General features: G+C 55.7%; 1 protein-coding gene across 8 annotated transcripts in view; it reads left to right on the top strand.

Annotated features, from left to right (window-relative positions):
- The window catches only part of LOC116942442 (solute carrier family 41 member 1), a 108,480-nt gene that overhangs the window by 54,926 nt on the left and 39,240 nt on the right, over positions 1–14,314 (top strand). For 6 of the 8 annotated variants that reach the window (XM_032954371.2, XM_032954364.2, XM_076067018.1 and 3 more), the window contains exon 12: positions 5,007–13,398. The exons of 1 other annotated variant lie outside the window; for it this stretch is intronic. In XM_032954371.2, the coding sequence (XP_032810262.1) occupies positions 5,007–5,192 (186 nt within the window). In that variant the 3' untranslated portion in view covers positions 5,193–13,398. Of the gene's footprint in view, positions 1–5,006; positions 13,399–14,314 lie in introns of those variants that run through there. One more of the 8 variants, XM_032954366.2, reaches the window with a different exon arrangement.

Here is a 14,314-nt window from a genome sequence, read left to right as displayed (position 1 = left end):
AGAAAATATAACGGCAGTGCGCTCCACGGCGGAGGAGGAGTTTGTGAGGTGGCCGGGTGGCTCAGGAGTGGGAGGTGCTGTGCTGGCACCACTGACGTCCTCGGTTCCAAAGCAGGCAGTCGCCTGTGATTAAACCGGGTTGTCAAGCGGCAGTCAGATGGATGTTCTCATCTCGGGCACTGGTGACTGCTCGTCATAAAAAAAAACCCCATCACATTAGATTTAGTTCAGCACTTAATTTGGCTAAATTCCCAGCCTGAGAGTAAAAAAATCAGTTTGGCATGCAACAAAACATTACTCTCTGTAGCCGGGTGGGGTGTGACATTTCTGCGCCTTAGTGTGTGGACCAAAAGGTCACGTGGAGGGATCTTGGCGGTAGCTCTGCGATACCCACTTCCGCGTGCCGTTCTTCAACGCGAAACGTCGCACTGCTCTGTGAGCGAAACCAAATGGATTCTTCATCTCGTGACGTGACAAAGGATAGTACAATCGGGATAAACCTGACAAAACAAACTATAAAGGTAGACATTGTTTTTTTATCAATTGCCTTTTTCAGTGGCGCCGAGTTCCAAACCCCGCAATCTGCCAGCGCTCGACCGTGCGATGGCGTATCCCCGGCGTATCTTCTCACGGGGCGCTCTCTCCAGTTTATCATGCGCGGCAAAAGGTCCCCGAAACGGTTGCGCCGCGCCCATTGTCACGAGGTGGATGGCCCTATCTCGATGAGGCGCTCCCTGGGTTCGCGGTGGATTAATGAATCCCATTATTCGCCTCGCGGTCAGGGGCACTCGCCGCCCGGGCCGGCTTGTTGCGGAGAGCGGGGGGGGGGGGCCCCACCGTTCTCACAGCAGCTGCTCCGGCGAATCTCTGCGGGGAGGTTAACAAATCGTGCCGTCTGCTGCAAAAAGCTGGTGTCATAAAGCCCCCCACCCGCCCCCCAGCCGCCCCCCACCCCCGTGATTTTTCGTCTTGCGGGAGTCTGACACTCGCCTGCCAGCATCGCGGCTCTCGGAATCCTACAAAGGTCAAATCGACTCGAAGCTAAGTTGTCCCCAATTAATTCATCTGGACGGTGCTGCCGGTTCAGCCCCATAGACCGATTGAGTCGGTCACCGTGAGATAACAGGAGCGGTTTGATTCGGTTTTATCCTGCACATTTAGAATCGATGTGTCCGTTCGGAGTATTTGGCTGCTGCTATAGATTTCCGCGTGATAAGCCGCTTCGTTATGCTATCATTTGTGGCCAGGTCGCTTCTGTAAAACAGCTGTAATAGCTTGGGTGGGCCTCACCTGGTAAAATAAAAATTGTTAGCAATGGTTAGTCGTAGATTCTGTAATTGGGTTATTTATACATGCATTTGCTTGCCCCTGTAGCGCGACTACAATCTGGTTTTGGGATGAAAGCTATGACTCTCGTACGCATTGGCAATAATCGATTCTGACACGCGACGATTTGATGATGCGTGCAACTTGCGAGCGCGAGAATCGACGTGAATTGAAGAGCCCCGGGCCGCGTCGTTCCACAAGTTGATATGCGCAACGGTCTCTGCGCGCGGCTCCGTTCTCCCAGATGCCGACATCTCCGCCACAAAGTAGATAATGAAAGTCAATGGGCTCTCGCCTGGTTAAATGGAGGACATCAATCAAGCGATGGATCCGTGTGTATTCTTCTTTTTTTCCACACGGACCATGACTGGTTAAATCTCGAAGGTTCTGCCTTGAAAAAGAGGCTTTTAGTCTCGGCGGCCCTCTCCGCCCGGTTTAAATAAAGGTCGTCTATCTCTATAGCTGTCTTGCGTAATTGAAGGTAGAGGAGATGCCGAATTGGTGAGGGGTATTGGAGTGGCACCCCGAAGGTCGTCGTCAAGGGTGGGATGTAATATATATGACAAAGGTGAAGATAAAGGACCTCCGAAGCCGCATGATGACGGCGATGATGGGACTGCGTACGAGTGACCTTGAAGAACATCTTCACTGTGTAAACAAGGGAAAAGACCTCGGCAGACGTGGGAAATTATGGGAGGTGGATTGGTCCTTTGAGGTCACACGATTGACTTTCCAACGGCTGCAGAGCGTTGCAAAAGGAAGGAAGCAACCACAATGTTTCGGGTGCCATCGGCGGCATCGGGAATCGCCATGACCCCCCTTTATCCCATGACCTCCCTTTATCCCATGACCTCCCTTTATCCCATGACCTCCCTTTATCCCATGACCTCCCTTTACCCGGAGCTTAATTGAAACGTGAAACTGCCCATCCGCCCGAAGCTCCGATCCATGTGTAGTTTAGTTTTGGTTGTATCATTTTCTTTTTCCTTTTCCCCGCTCCAGAATTTCTCTCCGTGACACTCATCCGCTCGGAGAGCGAGGCCCGGCACGTCAGCAATTACTGTCGTTCCCGCACGCCCATCGAGGCGTCTCTCTGCCTGTGATCTGTCTCCCACCATCAACCTCTCTCAGGCCCGGGCGAGCGTGCCCTCTGGAGAGTAATTTCAAAACAAATTAATAAGAAAAAAGGGGCTCAGGAAATGTTGATGTGCCCTTGGCCGTCGTTTGATCTTGTGAAAAAAATAAAAGTTCAATTGAAGCACACAGGGCACGAAGCTGCTATCACCCCCCCCCCTCATCTCCACTCCTCCACACGATATAGCGAGTGTCGTTAAAACTAATAATTATGCATGACGCCTAAGTAGTTTGAATACTCTTAAGGGTACGCGGTGTTTGTGTGCGTGTGTGTACGTGGTAGTGGTTAGCGGTCCGCGCTATGAACCCGGCGACCCGAGTTTGATTCCTGCTCACGGCCAACACCAGTGACGATTATTTGAACCGGTCCTGGGCCTCTCCTAGGTCGACTCAGCCTCAAATGAGTACCTGGTGCGATGTGTAAACACCACTGGAGAGACAAAGGCGGTTGGGCGTGGTGTTGGCCACCCACCGCTTCGTGTGCCGTGCCGGCCTTCATAGGTGCTCGCTAACAGCTCTTGCCCCAACAGTTTGTTAAGGCTATACTGGGGGATCTTTGTCTTGCGTGTGCACTTCTAAGGGCATGCAGTTTGTTGTAACATCTGCATGCGCGCAATGGCTTGCGCTTCTTGCCTGCGATAACGTTGTTCCCCGAACGCTGCGGGCATGTCCAATCAGCGCACTTGGCGTGCACTTGTAAACACATGTTCTCCGTTTCTGAAGAAGGACTTTGGTCTGAATTGTTGGCACATTGTGTATATTCTGTGGTTCTAAGGCGGGGTTTTTATTTATTAATAACACTGGTGAAGGTATTTCCCTACTTGTGTTCCTACGCCGCAACCAACATTATAATTTATTGTAATTGTGTTTTATAGCAGTGTGTAAATCCAGTACTGGATTAAAGGCACTCCCCACACTGTCGGCCATGCTTCACCACGCTGGTCAGTGTGGGATGGTGAAGAGGTGAGGGGTTGGAGCCCAGGACAAGTTCAACAGTTCAGATATCACTCGTAACTGACGTAAGCAATGGTTGGGATTCGAGCTCTTTGTCGCCAGGTCTGTAGCAGGGTGCCTGTAACCACCGCACCCACTATCACCACCACCACCACGTGACCGCACAGCCGGCATGCTAAATACATGTATGTTCTATGTCCCTGCCAGCCCTTGCAGGTCAACTCGTGAACGTTCACCACACAAGGAATTTTTTTGAAGTTACCTTTAGAATTTTTCTTTAAACAATTTTTACAGACCCCGGAGAAAAGAAAAACAACATCACTCGTACAAAATCAGTTTTCTGAATAGCCTAAACAGAACTAACCGACTAAATGATGTCAGCTTATGCGCGCAGGCTTTTGTCACGCGCGCGGCTTCTGAAAGTGCCGAGTAAGCGATGGCGTTTGCCTGGCTGGTTTATTTTTTATTAGTAGTAATATTATTATTATTCACAATGCCCTTACCCCAGACAAGTCTCCTCCCCCCAGTTTTCCCGGTCACCACCTTGCTTGACGTATTCGCCTGTCACGATAAGCGAATCGTCGACGCCGCCACGCTCATTTTCGTGCACCCGCGCAAACAATCCGTCTAACTTATACCTTAATTCCGCAGCGCTGGTTCGACATGATCTCGCCGCAGAAATCAATGCGGCTCCGCGTGTACGCACGCGCGAGCGCAGTGAATCCGATTCCGCTCTTCAGACGTGCGTGCGTGTGTGTGCGTGTTTGTCTCCGCGAGCGGTAGTGTAGTGATCAGCGGTACTGTGCTACGAACCTCGTGACTTGAGTGTACTCAAGATAAGCAACAGTGGCAGATGTTCGAACCCATTCTGGGCCTCCTCTAGGTCACCTCAGCCTTAAATTCATACCCGGTGTGGTGTGTAAACATCATCACTTGGGAGACAAAGGCGGCTAAATGTGGTGCTTAACACACCACTCCCTCGTTAGGTGCTCGCTACCAGCACTGTGTAGGTTACACGGGGGCACCTTTAGCTTTGTATTTATCTCCATGCTCAGAGAAAAAAAAACAGTGCAGTGTTGCAGATCTGACCGTCACACGTCAGCCCTGACAAAGACTGCACAAATTAGTGCAGTCTTTGTGCACGGTGTAAATGTCACTCTCTGCAGATGTGCGCAAATCTGACCTTTTCACGCGGTAACGCGTCCCTTAATCTCGCGCCCACATTCGCCCGCACGTCGACAGCACGGCGAAAGCATCTTCCCCACCGTGAGAGCAGCTTGCGCTTGGGCGTCGTCCCACGAGGCCTCGCTGTGCACGACGGCGCCGCCGCCGCCGCCCTCGTCCTCCGCCGGTGCCCGCGTTGTCCGCCCACGGCTCGGTCCCGAGCAAGTCGGGGACGAATTTTTTTTATTTTTTTCCGAGTGACGGTGTGGGGGGTCGCGTGATTCTGCTTTTAACATTTCGGCGCCTTCGCACGGCCGCCTTCCCCCCGGCGGCCGTGGCGGCCGTGGCGGCGGGCGACGTCGTCCGAAACTTAAAATGACGGCCACGGAACGGCGTGGCGTTGCGCGCGCCACCGCCGTCCCCCGCAGGTGGTACTGCTGCTGTACCTCGCCGACTGGATGGTGCACTGGATGTGGCGGCGGGGCCTCGACCCGGACAACTTCTCCATCCCCTACCTCACGGCCGTGGGCGACCTCCTGGGCACGGGGCTGCTGGCGCTCAGCTTCCACCTGCTGTGGCTCATCGGCGATCGTGACACCGACGTGGGGGACTAGACGGCGGCGGGCCGGACGGGCGCGGTGTGGCCGCGTGGTGGCGGCGGTGGGTACGGGAGAGAGGCCCGCACGCGCCGATGGCTGCCTGACTGGTTCCCCCGCCCCTATCCAGCCACCGCTGCCACTGGCGAAGAAACCTTATTTTCCGTAACGTTCAGTGCACTAGCAAAAATTGTGTCAATCTATCCAAGCCGGTAATAATGTCGATATTAATGAGAATAAAAAGAAAAACAACAAAAAAAATACCGGGAAGGAAGCACCTCAATGAGAAACACTCAACGTGAACAGGATTCTTTCCTCCCGTTGTTAATTTTGTAATTTGTTTGTTTTTTTAAAGTGACTTTGGAAGATTGGCAAGGATGCTTGATTGCTGCGCCACCCTTCGCAGACCCTTTTGCCCCGAGGCAAAACCACGGCTCTCAGCTGCCACCTCTCATCGCCTGCTGCCACCGCCGATCTTGGATCACGTGGAGTGCACGCGCTCTCTGTATTATCGCCATCGCCGATACCACCAACGTTGTCGCCGTGCGTCTCCCGTCCAGCGTTCCCGTCCCCTTTCCCCCCGGCCGACGCTCGGGCCGTGCGTCCGCTCCACCGGAACTGGCGGAGCGCCCTGGCGGTCCGTCGTGCTTCACCGCAGCTCCAGGCCGCGTTTGGGACTTGCAAGATCATCGCGGGACCCTGCGAAGTTTGGCGACGTGAGCCGAGAGCGACGCTTTACCTCTTGCAACGCCTCGCGCCCCGGGGACCCAAGTACTCTCTCGAGATGGCTCGCGTCTGAACAATCCACGGCGTGCATCGGTCCCACCGACACGGGTCCGCCCCCGACCTCTGTCGACGGGGGGGCCTCGTTGAGGAGTGAAAGGTCTCGGTGTCGCGCGGGTGGCAAGCGCTCGCCTGGGACGCACGGCGCTCTTGCCCGCAGCTGGCCAGTGGGACCCGAGCGCTCGCGCGTGGGTGAACTCGTCGTGGGTCAACTCGTCGTGGGTGAACTCGTCGTGGGTGAACTCGTCGTGGGTGAACTCGTCGTGGGCGAACTCGTCGTGGGCAAACTCGTCGCGGGTGAACTCGTCGCGGGTGAACTCGTCGTGGGTGAACTCGTCGTGGGTGAACTCGTCGCGGGTGAACTCGTCGTGGGTGAACTCGTCGTGGGTGAACTCGTCGCGGGTGAACTCGTCGTGGGTGAACTCGTCGCGGGTGAACTCGTCGTGGGTGAACTCGTCGTGGGTCAACTCGTCGTGGGTGAACTCGTCGTGGGTGAACTCGTCGTGGGCGAACTCGTCGTGGGCGAACTCGTCGTGGGTGAACTCGTCGTGGGTGAACTCGTCGTGGGCGAACTCGTCGTGGGTGAACTCGTCGTGGGCGAACTCGTCGTGGGTGAACTCGTCGTGGGCGAACTCGTCGTGGGTGAACTCGTCGTGGGTGAACTCGTCGTGGGTGAACTCGTCGTGGGCGAACTCGTCGTGGGTGAACTCGTCGTGGGTGAACTCGTCGTGGGTGAACTCATCGTGGGCGAACTCGTCGTGGGCGAACTCGTCGTGGGTGAACTCGTCGTGGGTGAACTCGTCGTGGGTGAACTCGTCGTGGGCGAACTCGTCGCGGGCCTTGACGGCTGCAGCTGGTACGCAAACCAGGGGACGTGTTTTGGGGACGCGTCCCCATCGGGAAGCAGAAGCAGGCACCGCCGCACGCGTGGCAAGCACGTGTCACTGGATCGAGCGCGGCCCAGGCTAAAGCGATTATCGGCTAATTCAATTCCATTGAAATGCTGTTTTTAATTAAGCGGCAATGTAATCTGTGCAATTTATAGACTGTCTGCTCGAGAATGATCGTACGCTTGATGGAAATGCTGCAGCGAGTTGCTCGCTAAGCAAATTAAAATTTAATTCCGTAGTCGGGGGGGCGGCGCCGCTGCAGGTTCCTATCGTTCGTGGCTGCCGCGGCGGCCGTGGCTCGCGAATTAGTGAGCCCGAGCGCTCGTGCGCCTGCTGTCTATCGCCGCGCTCCTGACGGCGCGTCCCAAGTTTCCGCCTCGTTCGTTGCACCTCGTTTCAACGGCCGACCCGCTCCCGAGTCAAACCTCGTCGCGTTTTTGTGCTGTTTCCCCAAGACGCTTTGACGAACCGAGGCGGACGCCGGGCGCGGTTTTGAAGCGCACGGAGGCAGCCGGCGTGGGCCAGCGCTCGGGATCCCTCCGTCAGGATCGTAGCGTTCGCTCGTCATGCGCACAACGCGCGCGTTTCGGGGGCCGTGAGCAAATTCATCATTGTCCCAATCATCTCAACGAATCGTTGTCGAGAAACACGCACGCAGATGTGTGCAAGCAGCGTTATGGATCGTCCTTATCGAGGGCCCGGGGGTAGGCGAGGGGGGCGCAGACTGAAAATAGTGCCGGCGTCGTGCGCCGCTCCGAGTTGTGAACCTGCTTCTGCAGAGACCGACTCTCCGACCCGCGCTGCGGAGAGAGGGACACGAACGTCCGCAGTGCGGCGCGTCCACCCCGCCAAGCGGGCAAACGGAAACGCCGCCTCCTCCTCTTCGGCACGTGCCGTCGTCCCTCCTCACCGCCGTACGCACGTGACCCAGCGGTGACCCGGCGTCACTGGTGACCCCGAGCACCACCCCCCCCCCCCACTGCCCCCCTCGCCCCGTGCCAGGTTCCACGGAGTGTCCCTCAGAGTTGAGGCGCGCACGGCACGGCACCGTGCCTTAACTCCGGCTACCGTTAGACCCTGTGAGTGTGAGAGCACCGGGGCTCAGCGAAGGCCTCTCTCGAATCTCGGTGGTTGTATTTTTTTTTTAAGTCTGCTTTAGATATTGCTCCATCTGTGATCGTTGTTACGTGACTCTGAAGTCAAAGCCTTAAAATCGCCGACCTTTTCCGCCCGTGGCATTGGTCCAAGTCGCTGAGTGTTCGGGTGGGAGCACGCCAGGGCGTCCGCTTCACGGGATGCCCGTCCAGCGGTGGCTGCGGAATCGCAAGGCCGCTGTCCGCTCGCACGCGGCCGTGAGGCTACAGTGTTCGTGCGCTGCGCAAACGCGGATGAAGAATTTTTTTTTTTAAACCCAACCGAGGAAGCTGGAATGTGTCCAAGGAAACAGCTCCAAGCACTCGGGTGATCATGACATGGCGTGCTGAGAGGGGGCCCTTTTAGTTAGATGAGTCATTAAGCAAGCCGTGTGCCTTCCTGGCTCATTAAAGTCAGCCGCTGTGCAATTACACGCGACGCTATGCATGCACTTTTGTGGTAACGTTCGCTTGCTCTCGCGCTCCTCTCTTGCACTCTGTCTTGCTCTCTCCCTCGCTCTCCCTCGCTCCACTCTCGCTCCACTCTCGCTCTCTGTCTCGCTCTCGCTCTCTCGCTCTCTATCGCTCTTGCTCTCTGTCTCGCTCTCTGTCTCGCTCGCTCTCTCGCAGCCCAAGGACAAAGCTAGACGGTAATTGTTACTGAAGAGACTGAAGGCCAGCAAGATTGAAATTGTTCTCGTATTCATGACGATAAGACTTTCAGATATGTTTTTGGACGAGCTTGTGAAAACTATTAAGTATTTTATCTGGGACGGTCATCGGTAACTAAGTAAGTTGATGAAGAATTAAGTTTCGCCTTTTACTCGACAAGTTTTACACGATTGTTGATGATTTAAATTTAACGAAGGGCGTTCCACCTAGTGGTGCAGTCCATGATTAAGATATGGGTACCTTTTAGGAGTTTTAAAAAATGTACGTTTTTGTTTGTTTAAAAAAAAAGTACATTTTTAATCTTAGAGAAGGATGACCGCAAATCACATTGTAATCATTTACAACGAGAATCATTACAGTCAGAAAGAGAAACGGCGCGGCCGTTTTCGGGGTCGTACCGCGCGTTGTTTAAGAACGATGTCCGACGTTTTGGCACGACCCGGTAACACAGGGGAGAACTGCACTTCAGTAGAACCGCCACGTACAGAGTAGTACATTTCTTTTTTACGTGCCACTCCCAGTATTTCATCCCAATTGAAGACAATATTTTTAAGGACATGGTTCAGTAAGTTTCCCCCCGGGCATTTTAGGAATACATTCGCTGGCGGCTTCCACCCCCTTCCCCCCATGCTCACATTTATTATTTATAAAGCGTCATCGCCATACATCTGAATCCCTTAATTAAAACACCCCCAGTGCCATGAAGGGGAGCTGTGCAGACCCTTACGAGAGCCTCCTCAAGTTGCCTCTGCCAGCCCGACGTGCGGGACCAGCAATCTCACGTGGCTACAGATCGCTCCGTTCCCATTCTAGGTCAGAGCCACGCACACGAGAGAGAGGCTCCGCCCCCGCCAAATTGCCCGCGGCTAGCGCTGCGCTGCCACGCAGCCGCCCGCCCGCTCGTTTCGTTTTCGTAATTTTAGTTTGTTGCTAAACTGGAGCCCACAGGTCCCGCGTCTCCGTGACGGGGATTCCTTTGATCTTTACGTCTGCGAACGTTTGCGAAAGCTGCGCTTAATCCGGTGCGCGTGTCGCATTTCACAAACTCTGATGACGCGCAGCTGTGGTGGAGGTTAAACCCCGGGGCCTCGCCCCACACGGCCGAAGTTGTGTCTCCTGCCCCCCCCCCTCACCCTCGTCTTGACCCCAACACCACCCACTTGCGCTCCCACCCTTATCGGCATGTGCACCCCCGGGCAGCCCAGTGGCCACCACGCAGGCTAAGTGCGGCCCTGTCGGTCGTCATCTCGAGTGTTACTGGGAGCAATGTTTGCTCTGTGCTGGCCAGCGCTCGGAGACTCCCACAGCGACTACCCAACCAGACCAGGCGACTACCCAACCAGACCAGGCGACTACCCAACCAGACCAGGCGACTACCCAACCTGACCAGGCGACTATCCAACCAGACCAGGCGACTATCCAACCAGACCAGGCGACTATCCAACCAGACCAGGCGACTATCCAACCAGACCAGGCGACTACCCAACCAGACCAGGCGACTACCCAACCTGACCAGGCGACTACCCAACCAGACCAGGCGACTATCCAACCAGACCAGGCGACTATCCAACCAGACCAGGCGACTATCCAACCAGACCAGGCGACTACCCTACCTGACCAGGCGACTACCCAACCAGACCAGGCGACTACCCAACCAGACCAGGCGACTACCCGACCAGGCGACTACCCAACCAGACCAGGCGACTCTCCAACCAGACCAGGCGACTATCCAACCAGACCAGGCGACTGCCCAACCAGACCAGGCGACTATCCAACCAGACCAGGCGACTACCCAACCAGACCAGGCGACTACCCAACCAGACCAGGCGACTACCCGATCAGGCGACTACCCAACCAGACCAGGCGACTCTCCAACCAGACCAGGCGACTCTCCAACCAGACCAGGCGACTACCCAACCTGACCAGGCGACTACCCAACCAGACCAGGCGACTGCCCAACCAGACCAGGCGACTACCCAACCAGACCAGGCGACTGCCCAACCTGACCAGGCGACTACCCAACCAGACCAGGCGACTACCCAACCAGACCAGGCGACTACCCAACCAGACCAGGCGACTGCCCAACCTGACCAGGCGACTGCCCAACCAGACCAGGCGACTATCCAACCAGACCAGGCGACTATCCAACCAGACCAGGCGACTATCCAACCAGACCAGGCGACTATCCAACCAGACCAGGCGACTATCCAACCAGACCAGGCGACTATCCAACCAGACCAGGCGACTACCCAAACAGACCAGGCGACTATCCAACCAGACCAGGCGACTACCCAACCAGACCAGGCGACTACCCAACCAGACCAGGCGACTGCCCAACCTGACCAGGCGACTACCCAACCTGACCAGGCGACTACCCGACCAGACCAGGCGACTACCCAACCGACAGTGTTGTCTTGAACAAGCGGTGGAGTTGTAACTGTGTTTGTGCCCCTTCAAAGAGCTGGGCCAATCTCGCAGTCTTGCAACAAATTCCACATGCGGGCAGATACCTGGCCAGCGAACTTGTGTGTGTCGGTTGCCGTTGTGGTTCTTGTAAAACTAAAAACAGTACCTTGATTGTGGAAACCCACCATTGATTAGTACGAGGTTGATTTTTTAAATCTCTTGCCATTCAAAAAGAGGGCCCTGTTTCACACGTGTTGTTGTTGTTGTCAGTGCTCTCATCGTGAAAAGTACTGGGCCAATGATACCTGTGCTACTTTTTGTACATAGTGGCTGGGAGCGTCGATTTTTTTTTCTTCCTTAAAGTCTCCTCTTGGTAAAAAAAACAATTTTAGCACTTTCTAAAATAATAGCGTTTGGGAAAAAGCATAAGTTTTATTTTAACGCCAGACATAGAACAAATATATATTTTATTTTTTAAAGAATCGCCCGGGTGAGCAGTGGGTTTGGAATAAGGCTCCTCTCCTCCGTTAGGTTTTCTTACAGAAAGAAAAATAACAACCAGCACATGTTCGGTTACGTTTTTGTTTGTACATTATATATTATTACACAACCACACACAAAGAGCACATTCACACATACACACAATGTATACATTGTAAAATACATTACAGCTATGGTGTTGTACGCACAAACACACGTTGTTTTATATCCAGTAAACCCATAACACAGACGTACAGTCACACCCGCTCACCCCCACCCGCTCACCCCCACCCTCTCACCCTCACCCGCTCACCCTCACCCGCTCACCCCCACCCGCTCACCCCCACCCGCTCACCCCCACCCGCTCACCCTCACCCGCTCACCCCCCACCCGCTCACACCCACCCGCTTACACCCACCCTCTCACCCCCACCCGCTCACCCCCCACCCGCTCACCCCCCACCCGCTCACCCCCACCCGCTCACCCCCCACCCTCTCACCCCCACCCGCTCACCCCCACCCGCTCACCCCCACCCGCTCACCCTCACCTGCTCACCCCCACCCGCTCACCCCCACCCGCTCACCCCCACCTGCTCACCCCCACCCGCTCACCCCCACCCACTCACCCTCACCCGCTCACCCCCACCCGCTCACCCCCACCCGCTCACCCTCACCTGCTCACCCCCACCCGCTCACCCCCACCCGCTCACCCCCACCCGCTCACCCCCACCCGCTCACCCTCGCGCATTGCTGGCCACTTGCAGTGCTGTCGAACTGCTGCCGGGATGGGAATGATGATGACGATGTTGGTGAGTGAGTGAGCACACTGGGCTCCAGAGGGCACCGGTGCAATCTCCCGGCCTGGCATTTGAAGTAACTGACTTCATCCCCTCCAACCCCAGGCTCTCTGCTGTCCACCCAGCAGTGTAAATGGGCAACACTTACAGGGTCGCGTGTGCTGGGGTAAAGTGTGGGTACTCGCAATTATTTGTTCTCCAAGACGCCCAACCGGTGTGACAGAGTTGACGGAGTGCATTCGCGAGTGATGGGATGGGCTGTCTGGAAGCCATTCCTCCTGCTGGGGCGTCAACAATTGCAGGGCCGAAGCCTTATCCGTGTTGCAGCGTAGCACTCGCAAAAAGCCACGCCCGGCCACATTTGTCTTCCCAGTTTCGACGCGTGCACATCGCAGCAGGTACTCCCGCGAGGGTGAGTTGACCCCAGGAGAGAGACCAGGACCGTTCAAGATGTTCATCACCGGTTTTGACCGTGGGCGGGAATTGGAACTCGGGTCGCCCGGACCCTTAGCGCAGCGCGCTAACCATGGTGTACATTACCGCCGCTCCAACTAAAAGTGTTGTACGCGCACGCGCACCAGTTCACGCATGGTTGGCGTGCCGTTCATTCTCGTCCTATTTGTGGCCCAAAGCGTGCCCTGGACGGTTCCTCCCGCCACCAACAACAGTGAGCGGCGCAGCTTCGCCGAGGTGGTGGTGGTGATGATGATGATGGCGTTAAACCTTTCCATCCGCCGCTTCGCCACAGAAGCGTGAATCGGGGCTGCCCGTGACGAAGTTGGTTCGAGATGACACGCACGTGGCGCTCGACGCGTGGCACGCGACACGCGGTTGCGCAACGTTGCGCGCGGAGACCCGGGAAGGTGGCTGCCTGGTTATGTTGCGCGCGCGTGGTTGTATTCGTTATTTATTTGATAAAAAAAGAAAGAAAGATTAGAAATGAAGGACCTTGTTTTGAGCCTAACTGTTGCGCATTGTACCGTGGAAGAATCGTTGTGACGGGGGTAAGTCGGTGAAGTGCGCTGGAGAATGCGACCTTATTGAAATAAATGACAAAAGGCACACACCGCTGCAACGTGCGCTTTTCCTTAGCTTTTTATTAATTTGTTCAAACGTTCCCATTGTTTTGTAAAACAACTACAGCGGGGGGGGGGGGGGTATTGGATGGATGGGTGGATCGAGGCAGCTCACCGGGGAACTGAATAAACAAACTGCGCTTACAACCTCTCACGGCCTAACCCCCCTCCCCACACACAGCCACGCGGTCTCGCACGCTGCGTTCTCTCCGCACCACCGCACGTGTTCGACACGAGGGGCGACAACTTCTGCTGCAATCCTCATTCATTCCGTCGCGTGTTGTGTTGTTGTACTTTCGCCCCCCCCCTCCCCCACCGCGCACCCCCTGTTGTTTTACATTCGTAGCCAGCCGCGTGAGTGATGATCATGCAAGCCGGGTTATTTTTTGCCCATCGCCTCGCCTCTGATCGTCCTCGCCTCCCACGAATTTGCAGCGGGCGAGCGGGGGGGGTCGTCTCGAGACGTCGATGGCACCGCCACGTGGCCTTCCTCGTGCCGCGCGTGCCGTGTTTTTGTGAGCGCGTCGCCGGCATGACGTCACAATGGCCCGACGTCGTCGTGACAGCTTGTGGGCCTAACTTCGGAGCAAAGTGTTCAACTCGTCATCAGCAAGTTGGCGAGTTCCATTGCCGGTCAAGGTGGCAGCTCGGCCACTTAACGCTTCTATAATAGTACACAGCGCTTAAAAAAAATCCACTGCTAGATGATACCGGTAGTGTCAAGATCGACATCTATGGAGGAGGCTCGTGAAGGACGCTGCCTTGCCAGCAGGGAACCTTCCGTGCTTTTCGTGGCCTGGCACGGGCGCCGTGGTGAAGTTACCGCCACTTAGTGGCCAGAGGCGACTGTCGTTGATGTGAGGTCAAGTCGGTCTTTATCCCGCTTCCAACCCGGCGATTAAGT

Source organism: Petromyzon marinus, chromosome 14 (genome assembly GCF_048934315.1).
Source record: "Petromyzon marinus isolate PM22_M1 ecotype Great Lakes invasive population chromosome 14, UKy_Petmar_22M1.pri1.0, whole genome shotgun sequence".
Lineage (NCBI taxonomy): Eukaryota > Metazoa > Chordata > Hyperoartia > Petromyzontiformes > Petromyzontidae > Petromyzon > Petromyzon marinus.
The sequence above is the reverse complement of the archived record's forward strand: the minus strand, read 5'-3'. Positions and strand labels throughout refer to the sequence as shown.